The sequence below is a fragment of the Egretta garzetta genome, unplaced genomic scaffold (assembly GCF_000687185.1).
Source record: "Egretta garzetta isolate BGI_Z169 unplaced genomic scaffold, ASM68718v1 scaffold497, whole genome shotgun sequence".
NCBI lineage: Eukaryota > Metazoa > Chordata > Aves > Pelecaniformes > Ardeidae > Egretta > Egretta garzetta.
In genome coordinates, this window is record NW_009260349.1 from 728,351 (window position 1) to 744,056 (window position 15,706).

The 15,706-nt window shown below is 53.9% G+C and overlaps 1 protein-coding gene across 2 annotated transcripts in view; it reads left to right on the forward strand.

Annotated features, from left to right (window-relative positions):
• Nucleotides 1–4,277: 4,277 nt before the first annotated feature.
• The window catches only part of PLPP7 (phospholipid phosphatase 7 (inactive)), a 14,269-nt gene continuing 2,840 nt past the window's right edge, over nucleotides 4,278–15,706 (forward strand). Inside the window, exons 1-2 of one of the 2 annotated variants that reach the window (XM_009642794.2) lie at nucleotides 4,278–4,606; nucleotides 5,245–5,720. In XM_009642794.2, coding sequence (XP_009641089.1) covers nucleotides 5,270–5,720 — 451 coding nt within the window. In that variant the 5' untranslated portion in view covers nucleotides 4,278–4,606; nucleotides 5,245–5,269. The remainder of the gene's footprint in view (nucleotides 4,607–5,244; nucleotides 5,721–15,706) is intronic. The other variant, XM_035898231.1, reaches the window with a different exon arrangement.

A 15,706-nucleotide genomic window follows, 5' to 3' on the forward strand; every position in this document is an offset into this window, starting at 1 on the left:
CCCGCCTCTCCCTGCCGCCCCGTCCTCCCTCCTTCGCCCAGTCCCATCCCTCCCCCTCTATTTCGCTTTTAAACTGCAGCTGTAGAAGCTAAACCTCCTTTGCAAAACCAGCATTTCCTCCCACATGGCCGTGAATTGTGGGTAACGTAGTTTTTTTTAGAAACGTCGTCTTTCTTTTTTTTTCTTTTTTCTTTTTTTTTTTTTTTATAATTTAACTGCAGTGTATTTTCTCTTGGGTTTTCAGATTAAGATTTTCTTCTCCCAGCTGGAGCTTGGTTGGTAGATTCGGTAAAGGGACGGTCTCCTTAGCTGCAAAGCCTGTGGCCCTGGGCTAGCTGGGCTGTGATTCAGGCAACCAGAAACGCCAAGCTCTCCATAGCAGCAGAGGGTCTAAGGAGCAGCTGGAATAGAGAAGTGTCTGAGGCAGCAATGGGGAAGCTGTAAACTGCTGTTACAGATGGTTTTAGGAGGAACGCTGCCGGCTGGTCCTGCTGACCGTCGGCCAGCTGAGGATCGGGGTTTCAGGAGCTGAGCTCCAGGTGAGGTGCCTGTGCCCGGCTTTTCGGTGATAGCTGCTGTACGTCGGGCGTTACGCAGGGCTCTGGGTGTGCGTGTCCTCCGTGACTTGCTTCTAAATAGGAAACTGGGGGAACTTGAGAGGTAAAAATTGCTTTGCCGGTGCCACTTGCGGTATGGTACAGCAGTGCAGAGCTAAGTAAATGTCTCTTTAGTCCTTCCCATCCTGCACCCACAGAGGCTCGATTAGCTCACGCAGTGCCTGGCGTTCCTCAACACCGCGTGCTTGCTGTCTGCCCTCCGGCGGGTAGGAGAGACCGGAGCTGCTGGGTGATCCCAGCAAGGGAATGCCAGGGGAGGCAGATTTGCTCCTTTCTACCCCCTTGGCAAGGAGTGGAAAAAACATGGGATATTGAGATGTTTTTCTTCTGTGTGTTTCTCAAAGCATTGGCTAAGTATTGATTTTAAACTTCCTAATCTCTGTGAAGGGTGCAATCATAGTCAGTAGCCCTGCAACAGATATAAAACCTGAGAACGCGCTCAAGTTTGCGAGCAAGCAACTTACTACCACGTAGTACAAGAAAGAATGAAATGAGCATCTCTGAATGAAATATCCAGTTGCTTCGGCAGCCTCCAGAAGGTGCTGAAATCCTTTGACATTTCCAAGACTCTTTCACACTTTTCAAACAAGCTTGTCACAGTTTCTCCGGAGCATTATGAATCCAGTGAAACTGCATATTCTGCAACTCCAGTCTCACTGAGGCTTTAGCCAGGTCTTGCTTCAGCTTGGCTGTCTCTGGTGTTCTGGTCAACTATGAAATTGCATTATCTCATTCTAATTAAATCAGCTTTTCATCTTCAGCTGGAGTTTTCCTTGGGTTTTGGTCGTGCCTGCCTCCGTCGTGCTGCTGTGAATGATTAAGGCATTAGCACACTCCACCCCAGAGTGGCTGCGCTAAGCTGCGCAGAACAGTTCCTGTGCCCGAGAGCGTGGTGCTCACTGATGGAATTGTTGGAGATGTGAGGCCAAGCTGTGATAAGTAAGAGTGAGGTGCGTCTGGTAATGCTGTGAGTTGCGTCTCCTTCTGCTGCTTATTTGATGCACTTGACCGTGTCTCTTCGTAGCACGGGCACACTCCGTTCCTGCTATTGCTCCCCCAGGCATCACGGCCCATGCTGTGCCTCCATGTCCTTCCAGCACAGTTTCCAGGTTTACTGAAAGCCAGGGTCTCCTCTTCACCGCCTGAGCAGCGGCAAATAAAACCAGCCCACCAGACGCTACGCTGCGCCGTGCTAATGGGCCTGACTGGCACTGCCACGTGTGCTGTAAATGCTGCAGAATATTATATTTTATTTTGACCAAGTATTTTTCACCTGTAGAGGAATCCCACCCTCCGGGAATGCTGCAGGTTTGCTTGCAAGCACTTTGGCTGTGAGCGCTGCTTCTTGGCCAGCTGCTGCCGGAGGCTGGGATGGAGCAAAGCTGCCAGTGACTTGTGGCAGAAGGGGATGTTGCTGTCCCTCCTGTCACACCCACATCTCCAGCGTGGCTGTGCCAGCAGCTGACGCCGTGCATGGCCATGGCTATGTGGGGAATGGTGGCCAGCAGCCCCCAACCCCGGGGGCTGCAGCACTGCAGGCAGGCAGGGGTGGGCAGGCAGGGGGGAGCACAGCCGGGGCCGAGCGGACACGATGCGTGGAGCGTGCCAGATTTGTCCGTCCGGATTTGTGTGTCTGGGTGTTCTCTGAGGCGCTCGATGACCCGTGTGGATCGGGTGTCAGGCCTGGAATAGCCCTGCTGCAGCAGGCAGCCTGTCTACAGGTTTAGCGGGGATATTTATAAACCCCTGGTTTTGTGGCTGGTTTGTGAGCAGACCGCATCTCCTCTAAGCTCACTGCGTCCCTTCCTCCGTGCATGCAGTGAGACAGGGCTCAGTATGGTCCTGGTGCAGGGATCCGGGACATTTCGCCCCTGAATTTGGTTTCTCTGTTGGTGACAGCCTGCCTGGCTGCAGGAGAGAGCAAATTGCTTTCCTTTCCCGCTGCATTTTGACAGGGGTTTGCTAGCCCTGCCTCTGTCCCCCACTGCCCTTCCTCCTTCGTCCCCTTCCCGCCGGGGACTCATGCTGGGGTGCGAGGCTGGATTCCCCCATGGAGGCTGGGGCAGCTCTGTGTGTAAGGCAGAGAAATTCCCCCATATCAGTGTCAGCATAAGAGATTAAAATAACTCCCAGGGCTTTCAAGGTATTTTTTTTCCCCAGTGACAGCTCCTGAGGAACACGCTCCGCAACAGCTCGGCATCCCCGGCACAGGGTGGGACAGGAGGGAGAGACGTGGCTCCCTATTTCTGCAGGCTCCTGGCCACCGGTGCTTTCGCCCTCTGCTCGCAGGCGTTTGCAAGGAGCCCCACACAGCAGCAGCCCTGCACGGAGCTGGAGAAACAGGGAGGCCAGCCAGTGGGGAGGTGACAGCCATAGCCAAGTCAAAGCAGTGACAACAGTTATCTGGCCGGCTGATGTCAGGTGGGATGAGATTTTCCACATGGCTCGGAGCCAGGCAGCGGGATGAGGGCAGGCAAGTAGGGATGGGGCGCTGGCTTCCCTGATAGCGTGGGAATGCCGCTGCGCAGCTGACGGTCGGGCGAGCTGGGGGGTGTCGGTGATGTGGCAGCGTCTGTGCACGCTCCCGGGCTGCCGCAGCCCCAAATGGTACCCGAGCTGAACGGGGCCGTGGTGTGGGGGCTGGATGAGGATGCCCGAGGAGCGGGCGAGCTCTCCCCCTAGCTAGGGTCATCACTGCAGAGTAGGGATGAATTCCTGGAGGGGGTGATTCAGAAATAAATTGGCGTGTATTATTTTCCTTTGATTCATCATGGAGGGGGGGAAATATGAGCAAAGCCTGGGGCGAGGGCTCCTCAGGACCTCTGGCGCTTGCGTGGCCAAGCACTGCCCTCGCCTCTGGCCAGTCTGTCTGAGTTGGGCACAGCCTGGATGCACATAGTTCGTCTAGAGGATTTTGAGATCTACAGATAAAATTCTGAAGGAAGTGCAAAATTTTTCTTATTACCTTAGAAAGCCAAGAACCACCTTTCATTTAGCACCTAAGCCCTCCAGTGCATTTTAGATGAGACTTTTAAAGATATCTGGGCCGGGGTGCCTGTACAAATACTGACCTCTGTCACTGGACATTTGTGTAGAATTGTCACTGGCACCAAGAGACGTGCCTGTTCTGCTCCTCGGTGCAATACTCATCTTCTCCACTTCTCTGCCCACGGGGAATTTCCAGCCTATTTGCATAGGAATAATCCTGTTTCTTGAGCGTGTGGGGGGTGTGGAGCCGTGACAGCCCCTTGCCCAGGGAAGGGAGCTTGGCGGTGGCAGCCAGGGCAGATCTGGCGCAGGTGGCTGCTGCAGCGGGCTGCTGTCCTTCGGGCAGGAGGAACAGCCATGGACAGGCTCTCCCAGTGGTGCCTGAGGCTTAGATCCACACAGCTGCGGTTCAGGGACTGTAGCGAGATCGTTCAGACCCGTGAAATGGAGCTGTGTGCGCAGACGGGATGTTCTCGTGGGGGCTCACCAGTACTGGTGATGGGCGGGTGGGAGATGTCCCAGAGAGGTGCACCCCAGCTGCAGTGGGGAGCAGGGAGGATGACGGCAGCCGTGCAGGGACGAAGCGATGGAGCACAACGCGCCGTGGCGGGAGGGATGGCAGATCTTCCCTGTCCTCTGCAGGAGGGTTCCCCAGGGCCTGGCATGAGCCTTCCTCCTCCCCGTCCCGCAACGCCCGCTCCCCTGGGGCCGGTACCTGTGCTGTGCTCACATCCGCAGCTCCGGGATGCGGGTGCTGCCTGTCACCCGCTTTCAGCATGGGTTCTGCGACGCTGGGTGACACGGCAGAAACACGTACAGTATTGAGGTCATGCTCAGCGCTGTGGGCAGGGGGATGGGAATTCGTTAGCAGCACCGTGTCTCTTTTAATCAAGAGGCAGGTGATGCTTCTCCTTGGGTCCGAGGACGAGGTGGGTGATGGAAGTCGCTGCAGGGGCACACCGTGAGCAGAGAGAGAAGACGGCGCTGGTGATGTTTGAAAGGTATCTGTACCAGGGAGAGGAAGGGGGTGTTTAGGGTGCCCTAGGAGGGGTGAGACGTTGCAGAACAGGCAAATTGAGAAGATACCTGGGGAGAGTCCCTTGGGGGGAAGCTCCCGAGCAATGCCTAGCCTTGGAGCTTGCAAAGTCAGGTGGCAGAGCCCACCTCAGGAGTGATACCAGCTGCCGTGGGGAGGGGGGGATGCCCTGATCTCCTCCGGCGCTGACTCTCGGATTCTGAAAATGTGACTTGTAGAGCAAAAAACTACATTTCCCAGTTTCCCTTGCAGCCCAGGGGAATAAGCAATTGGAAGATTTAAATAGACCAGGCCAGAAGCAACCTTTGGCACAACACTTTTCCCTCCTCTTCTTCCAATCTATTGGCTGTTTAACCTTTTTTCCTGGCACTGCAGGGGCTGCCAAGCCTGGCATTAATTTTCCTTCCAAGCTTGCTAGGCCCATGAAGTAAACAGCCATGTGCATTCCTTACTCTATATTTAACAGCTGCAGTCTGTGCTGGGGGCAACTGCAACAGAGGGGAACCTTTGTAGCTTCCCAAATTCACGACTTGTGAGGGTGGGAGTGGGGGAAGCTTTCTGCAGGGAGAAGAGGGATTTCTCTCCTTCACGGTATTTGCAAAGCAGGTTGCGTTAGGAAGAGACTGCAATGCCAGCATCCCAGCCACGGTCCAGGGCAAGAGACAGGAACAATGTCCTCAACAGGGCTGAGTTCCTCTCCCTCAATCAGCCCTTGAAAGGGAACCAGGAGAGCAGGAGCTCCGGCAGAAAGCAGAGCGGCCAGGCCGGGGCAGCCGGTGCCCAGCACAGCAACCCCAAGGAGCGGAGGCAGTCGCAGCAGCTGCCTGAAGAGGACTGCATGCAGCTCAACCCCTCCTTCAAGGGAATCGCCTTCAGCTCCCTGCTGGCCATTGACATCTGCATGTCCAAGAGGCTGGGAGTGTGTGCCAACAGAGCCTCCTCCTGGGGTGGTGCCCGCTCCATGATTAACCTCCTGGGGATAACGGGGCACGGCATCCCCTGGATTGCGGGTACGCTCATCTGCCTGGTGAAGAGCAGCACGCTGGCAGGCCAAGAGGTCCTCATGAACCTGCTGCTAGGTGAGTGGCAAACCTCTCTCCCCGCCGGGAAAGCCCAGCCCTGGTCACAAGGGGCAGCGGCACCGGGACTCCTCCTCTGACTGCTCCCAGCCACCGATGTGGTCAGGAAGCAGGGATTGACCTTTAGGGTGAATGCTGCACTTACTGGACGTCTCGGTCCTGGCTACCATGGGTGATGGATGTAGCGAAAAGTTGTCTAAGAGGGATGGGGTAATCCTCGTAGCTGGTGACACCCATGGAGTAGGGGCAGGTCCCCAGTCCTGCATGGGGCAGGGTTGTCCAATCAGACCAAGGAAGTGTCTATGATGTGCAGGTGGATACCAGCAGCGATGTCTTTTAATCCGTGGTCATCTGCCTTGGTGGTTTGATAGGTGGGCAGAACACAAAGATTTTAATCTTTGGTATCTGGATCAATTCCTGAGGATATCCTTGAGGAAAAAAAGATTTCCATCCCCTCACCACCTTCCTGAGCAGACCCTGGCTCCACATCTCAGCTGCCGCGTGATGGAGTCCTTCCCTGCTGTGCTTTGATCTCACATCTTCCTTCCCACGAGGACCTTCTTGCTGCTGTCCCCATTTCCATGCCCTAATTGACCCAGAGGCTGTGCAGATGGGCTGGGATCTCTCTGGCTCTCTTGCTAAGTCCTTTCATGCGCAGTGGTCAGTGTCCTTTTTTCTGGAAGTTGAGACGTGTTAAAGGAGTTGTCTTCTGAGTTGAGCAGGGCCCATCCCACCCATGTGGACTGATGGCCCGGGCTGAGCTTTAGGCATGACTTGCCTTAGATCCTGGCCTCAACCCACCCTGGCTGCTCTACCTGCGGACCTTGCTCTTCTCTCTTCTGCCTTTGGCATGGGGCTCAGTTATGGTATCTTTCCTTGTGACTAGTTACTGTCTCATCTGGCTGTGATCAGCCCTAGTGTTTCACCCTCCCCAGAAAAACAACGATTGCAGCTCCCACCTTTGATTGGTGAGAGAAATCAAAAACATTGGATTTAGGCCTTTGCCTCTCAGGGAGTCTTCTGGGGGGGCGTAGGGACATTTTATTTCAGAGGCACCTCAGGAAAGGGACGTCCTGTCTTCAGGGGCCGACTGTGATGCGATACGGGCTCTGTGTCATGGTCCCAGGTTCTTTTGGTTTTTTTTTTTTCACAAGTTCATCCTTCGGAGAGGGCGAAGATTGCGCCGAACTGGCTTGAAAAGCACAGTGGTAGCTGCCTTTTCTCCCCTCTGCCTTTGAAAGGGACTGTCCTCGTGCTGTGACATCTAATGAAGGGAGGCCATCGCGGGGAAGAAGCCAGAATAGCATCGGCGTGATGCAGAGCCCAGCGACGTCAGCAGTTCTTCCAGGGACTCCTCGGAGTGCTGGGTCAACCTCTCACTGAGAAAAGAAGCTCCATTTAAAAGGGCACGAGAATGAAATAGTAGGTGACTAACATCAGCTGGCACAGTTTCCAGATGTCTCTTGACCTGAGAGCCTTTGACAGTTTTGGAGCCTGAAAACTGACCTCTTTGACTCCAAAATATTTGAGATCCTTATAAAGAGCTAATGCCACCTTCGGCTTAAAAACAAGAAAGGTTTTCTTGCTTTTCTGTTGCCGTGTGAGGAGGCCAAATGCAAAGCCACTTCCGGGTCGCGTTGAAACTTTGAGTGGTCGCTGGGAGGGCTCAGCCCTGCACCACTACCTGGATCCCCAGGTCTCCTGAGCTCAAACGTGGTGCCTGGGGACAACTCAGGGGCCTTTTGAAGTCTTGCTTCCGTGCCTAGACACACTACTGCCATCCCTCTTCTCCGCCTGCCAAGAAAGAAAATAGTTAAATTGTGTGAAGGACTAGTTCACAACGTGACTTGACAGCTTGGTAGATCTGGTAGCCTCCAAAGAGCTCCCAGTAGGCAACACTGACTGGTGGGACTGAACAAGGCGTCCTGAGCCCCTCCTGTCAGAGCAGATCTCTGCTGCGAGCGTGGCCTTGGTTTGATATTTAAGATTGCAGTCAGGAACTCCAAACATCTGAGTAGCTCCTGCCGTAATACCTGCATTGCTGATGGAGGAAGGAGTCTGGCTGGGGAGCATGGGCTGGTGGACCTAGATAGATCCCATGGGGTCTCATGAGTAAATAGGAAGGGTATGGCACTACTGCTGCATCTGGCATCCTCAGTCCCTCTCGCTGCTGTTTTCCTGTGGATCAAATCCATCAGGATGTGGCATAAATGACCGGGTAGGGACAGGTCAAAGGGAAGGGAACCTCCTGGTGCTGCCCTGGTCTCCTGGGAAGAGGGAAGCAGGGAAGTCGGGGTTGTCTGTGGTACCCCTTCCTTACCTCCCCTGGCTCTCCTCCCTCCCGCCCCCGGCTTGCTGAGAGTTTGATACATCAAGCAGAATTTCTGATGCAGTCTCTGGGCAGGGAGCCAGCCCATCATAGAGCACTTGTTTAGGATTTGCAATCAGGCTTTCAAGGCGAGGAGACAGGAGACTGCTGAAATGGGACCAGGAGCCTGGCAGAAGCACCGCTGCAGATGGAGGGGGGGCACTTGCGCCTGAGGAGCTTTTGGCAGGAGCTTTGCCAACACACGCGGGAGCATTTAGGGTGAGGGGGTCTGACCCCGGGATGCTCCATCCATCCCAACTGCAGATGTTGATTAGCAACCCCAAGCAATGTTTTCCCTCTGTGTTTGTCATCTGTGATGGAATTTATTGATTCTCCTCGTCGTAATCTTTTCCGGCAAATGCCAACAGCCAGAGAAGCAAGCTCACAGCCTGTTACTGAAAAGATGGAAGAAATCAGGTATCTGTGCCCACTGTAAAAATCCCTCTGCCAGAATGTGCTTTCAGGAAGACTATCTCAGCATTGCCAGCCCTGGCTGTTGAAGAGTCAGGAAGAAAGTCTGCACTCCCCCGGCCAGATCAAGAAAATCATAACTGGGGAAACCCCCCAGTTTTAGAGTTCCTTTTATTTGTCTGCTGCTGTTGGAACTTTTAGGACCCTTCAAGATTTTCTCTGCAATCACAAGGATTTCATGAAAACTGAGGTGCTTAGAAAATCATTTGAACCTTGCAATTGGGCTTTCAGGGGGAAAACAGATACAAAACTTTCACTAAAATTCCCAGATCTGCTTCAGAACCAGGCAGAAACTCCATTAAACCCCGGGGGAAGCAGCACCTCAGTTTCTGGTTCTGATCCATCTGGTGAGGATGTGGATCCAAATTTAGTGATTCATTGACTGCAAAGCCAGCAAAGAACATTTGGATCATTGATCTAACCCACGGCAAAATACAGGCTGTAGCACATCCCTTAATTTATTTCTGTTCAATTTGTTAAGGGAAAAAACCCAAACACTCAATCTGATGTACAATTACAAGCGAGGGTGAACTTGTCAGAACCATTTCCATATTACTGCAGTGGTGGGGACTCTCGCAAGCGCCTTGCTTTTAGTTTGACTCTTCCCATCCCTTCATCGCGCCTGCATACCCTTGTCTCTTCAGCTGAATAACTCCTTTAGCCAGCATCTCTTCTGCCTTTCGATATTTTGGATAGTGCTCAAGTCATTTCTTCACCTTCTATTTATTAAGCTGGACAGATGGATCGCGTTAGACTGACGGTCTTTCCAGGTGCAGGCACCTTCTTTCTGCGATGGGGATGGAATAGGGTCATCTACCCAAAGTGGTCGCTCCGGTGAAGTCCACCTAATGTGTTTAGAGCCAAATCGCCACCTTGTTTAGTTATCTGCAGCCCAGCCATGTGCCTTTGCTGTCGGAATGTATCTGCTTGGATAACCCTTGCACATAAAATACATTTTTGGGCTCGTTTTGAAATACCAGCCATTAGCTGGTTCTGCTTTGGTCATGGCTTTCTGAAATAGGTATTCAGATGAGGAGAAGAGAAAGCCCTGGTCTTCTCTGTGCCTGCTGTCTCAGTGACACAGGTCCCAGTCCTCATCCATCACCAGCCGGCTCTGCATCCCGCTTCTGAGAGGCGGGCTGGCTCTTTGGTGCTGTCACTAAGCATTTATCGCCATTGAGTAAAGCAGTGCCGCAGGGTGCGGGCGTATCATCAGAGCAGCGCGGCAGGCTGAGGATGGGTGGCTTGCCCCAGGGGGAGGGAAGGAGGGGAGCCCAGGGTCACTTCTCTGCTCCTGAAGGGCACCAAGGAGGCCGTTCCTGCTCTCTCCAGCCTTGTCCCTGAACACTGATCTAGCTTTGGTCTGACCGGGAACCAAGCCATGATATTCTGAGGCATAGTCCTCTGCAGAGCTGTGACTTTATCCTGAGCCATATATTTATTTATTTATTTGTAAGGATATTATTTGAAAATACACATATAAAATCATGAATTTGTATAATATATATAACATATATAAACGCAATAAAATTTGTAAATACATATATATGGCCAGGACTCTATGGTCCCACCCCAGCAGCTTCCCAGCAAGACCAGACTGGCAGGAAAATGGTGGGTTAGGAAGGAAAGAGAGTGAGAAATGCCTTCACCAGGCCCCTCTGGACCCCGCTGGCCCTGCTTGAACAATGCGGAGGTGCTTCAGGTATTGTCATGCTTTTCTTTGGAGTCCGTGTGGTGAAAATCCAGATAGTACAGCCCGTTGCTGGTAAAGGTCACCGAGTAGATTAAATGCCCAGGCAGCCCGGGCAAGCGCATCGTGTCAAGCCTCAGGGCTCGGCAGCCCAGACCCCGCAGAGGCCGGGGAGTCGCGCGGCAGATGGATCAGTCCGTATGCAGCAGAGCTTGCTAAGCCGAGAGCCCTAGAGATGGTTTGGGGCCAGATGTGTCTATTTTTTCCCCTTTCATTTTCCCACCGTGAGGCTGGGGATTTTCTGAGCTAGGCAGGGCAGATGATGTTTCGGCAGGGAAGGGGAGAGCAGCTTGGGAGCAGGCACCCTGCGTGAACCATCCCTTCCTGGTAAAACCTGGCACACGGAGGAGGTCCAGCCCATCTCCTGCTCCCCTCCCAGCCCCGCCAGTGCCCACTGAGATCTCAGCAAGTTTGCAGCACATCTGCCCAGTGAGGTGGAAATCTTTAAACATCAAGTAACCCAACATGACTGACCCGTGGTGGGTGCCAGGCAGAGGGAACAACACAGATGCCCACTGCCTGCATCCAGCATCTAGACAGAGGTCCAGCCTGGCATTAAATATTCCTCTTCATTGCATCAGGCTGCTAATCTGCCTCTTGTTGTCCTGCCCAGATACAGCAGTTGAAGTCCCTGGTCCTTTAGTGGGTGCCATCCTCACCCTTCATCCCTTCACAGCTGATGAGCTCAGGCATCTCCGAACAGCAAGTGATGCCCAGCTCTCCTGGCTCCCCTGCCCCCCTTCCCTTCCTCGCCTGCTGACTCTATAGCAGAGGTACACTGTTCACTGCAGGGCAGGCTTGCAAGTCTGCAGTGTCCCTTCAGATAAAGGACAGTCAGCACCAGGCTGGGACCCATTTGTCTGTGGCTGGAGCAGGCGTGGCGGGGGGGTGGGGGGTATTTCCGGGGACCTGCCTAGGGTCTCTATCAGACCCATGGGCTGATCAGCCCCTTGGTACCAGGCAGCATCGAGGAGGTCAGGTCCTGGGTAGCTGCTCGGTGCTGAGGATGCTGCAAGCCCTGCAGCCGTCAGCGTGCAGCCCTTGGGGAAACTGCAGTACACTGAAACCCAGCCCTCATGCAGAGCAAGCAGGCGAAATGTTCCAGAGCCTGAAAGCAGAGTGAAAGAGAAAAGAAGTGCGAGGGTTGTTGAATGGGAAGAGGGGGAATAAACATGGGAAATGAGTCATCCTTATGTCTGTCACTCCGGGAACAGCTTCCCAGTGCCCCTGCCTGGAGCTCAAAGGGGACAGTAGCTGTTTCACTCAGGCAGAGCCAGCCCTGCCGGAGAAGCTGAGCCAGGCTCTGTCCCGAAGGGAGATCCCGAGGAATGGGTGAGTGTGTTTGCCTCTAATGCGCCTTGACAGGAGCAGTGGTTGGGAAGAGGGAGGTGGAGGAGCGCTGGGCAGTGAGGTGAGTCACTGGGAGGAATGGCGGGCAGGGGGAGCCCATCGGGTACCCCACTCCGGGCCAGGCTTGGTGGAGGATGAGGGTGGGAGAGAGGAATCAGATGAACTGTCTCTTTTTCCTCCCCTTGGAAGAAATGTCCATGTTTTCACCTGGAACACAGTTCTGGGCTCGCTCTCCATTTCCGTCTATGCAGAGATGCTGGCAGACAGACCTGATCCGGGTCTTTAACACAGCGTGAGATGTGATGGTTGGAGGCCCTCTGAGCACCACAGAATCAGTCCCCATTTTTTATTGCCAGTTTGCCTTATGGAAGGCAGTGGGGTGTAAACACAAGCCTAAGCAGCGCTGAGTCCGAGCGAGGAGCCCAGCCTTCGTGGGCTGGCAGATGCTGTTGGTCATCAGCCCAAGGCCATGTTCTTCCTCCAGCTCACCCCATACGGTGCCGTCATGCTTGTGCGTGTTGCAGCACGTGGTTCTGGGATGTGCTGGTGTCACCTGCGCTGCTGCCATAGCGTACAGGGGCATTGCCAGTGTCGGAGCCCTTCGGGGAGGCAGCTGAGCCGTCCTGGGGGCTGCTCAGCTCATTTTCCCCATCAGCACAAGCCCTTCTCTCCGTGCTCACCCTCTTACCCGCACCTCGTCCCCAGGCGTGCAGACCCCCAGCGAGGCAGCCCAGCTCAGGAATTGATGCTGAGATACAAATTGCCCGGCTCCCAGGGGCACAGTATTTCCAAGGGGAGAACTCCAGGCAGCCTGTGTTTGCACTCGGGGCTGTTTCTAATCATCTAGGATATAGCTGGTCTATTTTTAGTTGTTGGGTTTTTTTTTTAAATTAATTGCACAATGCTGCTTTCCACTATTTTTTCACCTCCCCATGGCCACTTACCCCACTCTGCTGCTGGCTCAGCCAAAAAATAACCTCCCCCCAAAATGCCGCAGTGGCTGATTCATTGGTTCTTCAATGTGCCGTGCCATCTGTGCCTTTTGCCAGCTCTTACACCTAATAGTAAAACATTTGAGGAAGAAAATGGAGTGGAGGAGTTCACTTCTAGGCAAGTGGAGCTCTTCCAGCTGCCACCAACTCCACTGGAGAGAGGGTGAGGATGCTTTTGAAACCTGCATCTTTCCTTAATGTCAACTAGTCAAGGGTGCAAACGGCTCATTTTCCATGCCAGGGAGCCTAATGCCTGGGGGAGGTTTGGGAATTTCAGAAGCAGTAGGATGGGGCACGTAGGTAAAAAAAAAAAAGGAAAAATATTCATTCTAATTGTGGAGCAAGAGGAGGTATTTCCTGGGAATGGTGACGTTTGTCCAGGGTTGACTCCTGAGCGAGGCTGGCTAACATGGGACACACAGGACCCTCAAAGCCAGCCTTGGCCCTGCACGTGGCCTCGGCAGCAGTGGCATGGGTTGGTGTGGCCTCCGGCACGGTGGGACCGGGATCAGAGCGGGCGGCAGGCTCTGAAGCGCAGGCAGGGAGTTACTGCCAGCTCATCTCTGCTTTAAAACAGTGCTGGGGCTGGGCAGGGGGCTGTCGGATGCACGTCCGGTCCCATGCTTGGGTGCCTCCTGAGCTCACGGGACGGGCTCGCTCTGCGTTCCCAGGCATTTACCTCCCGCTTTTCCTCTCCCCATGTGCTCAGCCAGGAGCCTGGGTCCAGCTTGTGAGGCTCTTTCTGATCCCAATCTCACAGGCTGGGCTCTGGAGCACTGCCGTGTCTCGCCCAAGCAGCCCCATGTGCATGAAGTCATGTGAATCAGCTGCAGGAGCAGACAAGGCCAAGGGCTTTTTTGGCTTTCTCCTTCCCCCCCTCCCCAGCACTGCACCCAGATTGTTTTTCAGCTGTGGTTTTGATAACATGTTTATATAAACATCTCAGCTGGAATCTGCCTCCATCCCTGGAGATGCTGCCTGGCTCCAACCTGGGGCAGGTGATGCCCCCGCGGGTGCTCTCCCCATCCTCAGCCTCTTTCAGCCCCCGCTCCGTAAGGGATGGCAGCAGAGATGGCACCTCGGGCGCTGGGACAGAAAGGACCTTATGGTGACAGGGGATATCCAACTATTTCGACTTCCCTTAAATACCAGCTTTGGGGTTTGGCTTGGTTCTGCTGCGGCGATGCTTCAGGTTCGTCCTTGTGCCCTGCCTGCGCAGGGCTCGCCTCGCCACCCTTAATGGGCTCCTAACGTTTGGTGGCAGGAGCAAGGCAGATAATTGTTTTCCTTTTCTTATTAATAGATATAAAATGTCTGCCCAGGGGGCTCACTTTCAGCTCATTTACTGTGCGTCTGATGCCAGATGTTGGCTATTTACAATACCAAGGTGATCTCTGATGCTAAAATTGTCGCAGGCAGACGAGACTTGCTCTCTGGGTTTGCACTTTAAGGAAGTTTTGGATGTTAATAGAGCTTTTTGTGATCGGATGGTTTTGCAGTGGAAATCTGAATGATTGCTTCCCTCAACAGCCAGGTCAAAGGGGAAATTCTGGATCTTTTTTCAGAAAAATGTGAAAGGAGCAATGGGCAAGAGCTAATCCTTCCTTTGCTCTTTTAAATCCAGTGCTACCTGGCTTTTAAATCCAATGCTGCCTGTGTTTTAAATGCAATGCCATGTGGATCTAGGGGAAGGGCATGATGAGAAAATGCTTAAAATTAAAATTTCTTGCTCCTTGCATCTCACGTCCCGGTCAGACGGCATTCTGCCATCTCTGCTGTGCCTCTGGCAGCCCCCGGGTTCTCCAGAGAGCAGCGTTGTGCGAGTGCAGGCTGGTAAATCAGCAGCACGCTCCCTTCCGCGCTCTCTCCCAGGGCCATATTTCCTCCAGCCTTCAGTCGTGTTGGCCTGGAGGATTCGCCCGTCGCTGTGTTAGGGACAGGGGAAGGGCAGGCCGAAGGTGACAATGCCAGTTTGCGGGTGACTGGGGCTGCGCTGGTGGGGGTGTGAGGCTTAGGGGCTTCTGATGCTAGGGTTTGGGTTGCCAGCAAGCACTTGCAGCTGGGCCCACCAGGGATGCCTATGAGAACGTTCACCCCTTAGCGGCGTAACCCAGCTGAGGAGGGAGGATTTGATTTGCACTGAGCTGAAACAGCGGAGGGGAAAAAAGCAAGCGAGCCAAGTCCAAGCGGGTATGTAGGTCAAGGAATTGCAAGGGAATAGGGCTCGGGCCGGGGCTGCTGAGCGACGGCAGCGTCTGTATCTGTCTCTGAAGGATGGGCCGTTGGCAGCCCCGTCGGCAGCAGTGCTGCCTGCTGATTCACTCTGGCAGTGCCTGGCCGCCGGCAGCCGCAGCAGCAGCAGGAGAGGGCTGGGGCGCAGCGTGGCTCCCCGGGGGCTTTGCGGGGGCTCTGCTGAGACCCAGAACCAAGCAAGGGCGGTGGGGACCCCCTGTGCCTCAGGGGATGGTGCAGGGCAGGCTGCTGGGGCTGTTTCATAAAGAAGTTGCTTCATGGAAGGAACAGAAAGTGCAGGGGGAAGTGACAGAAAAAGCACCAGACGGAGGGATCTTTGTGTTTTTTCTTTTAACGGCAAATTAACCCCCAGTTTTAATGCTGTCATGCCTTCAGATCGTGAAATGTGGGCAAACGAGGCTTTCTGCTTTCTGTGCATCATTTGACGAAAATCAAACCTAGCAGTACTGAAGGCCCATTTTATTCATCTTCTGAATGAAAGGCTTATTAAAACAGCTCTTTGGCTTGTTCTCCATGCTCTGAACACCTCCATGCGCACATGCCTGCATCGCTCAAGTTGCCCTGGCACCACATTTGACCGCAAAAAAATCTTGCAAGTGCAAAATACTGATGGGCAACGGTGAACACCATGGGTCACTAAAGCACACGACACTTGTGCTACTGATCTACAGGCGAGTTTGGTAGGCAATGGTCTGTAGTGGGTGTATTGAGCACCATGGGAGACACTGGGGATCCTTCAGGGTGCCCAGGCTGGTTCCCGAGTGCTGGCCGGGCTCCTCAGCAATGCAATAAGCTGCTGACT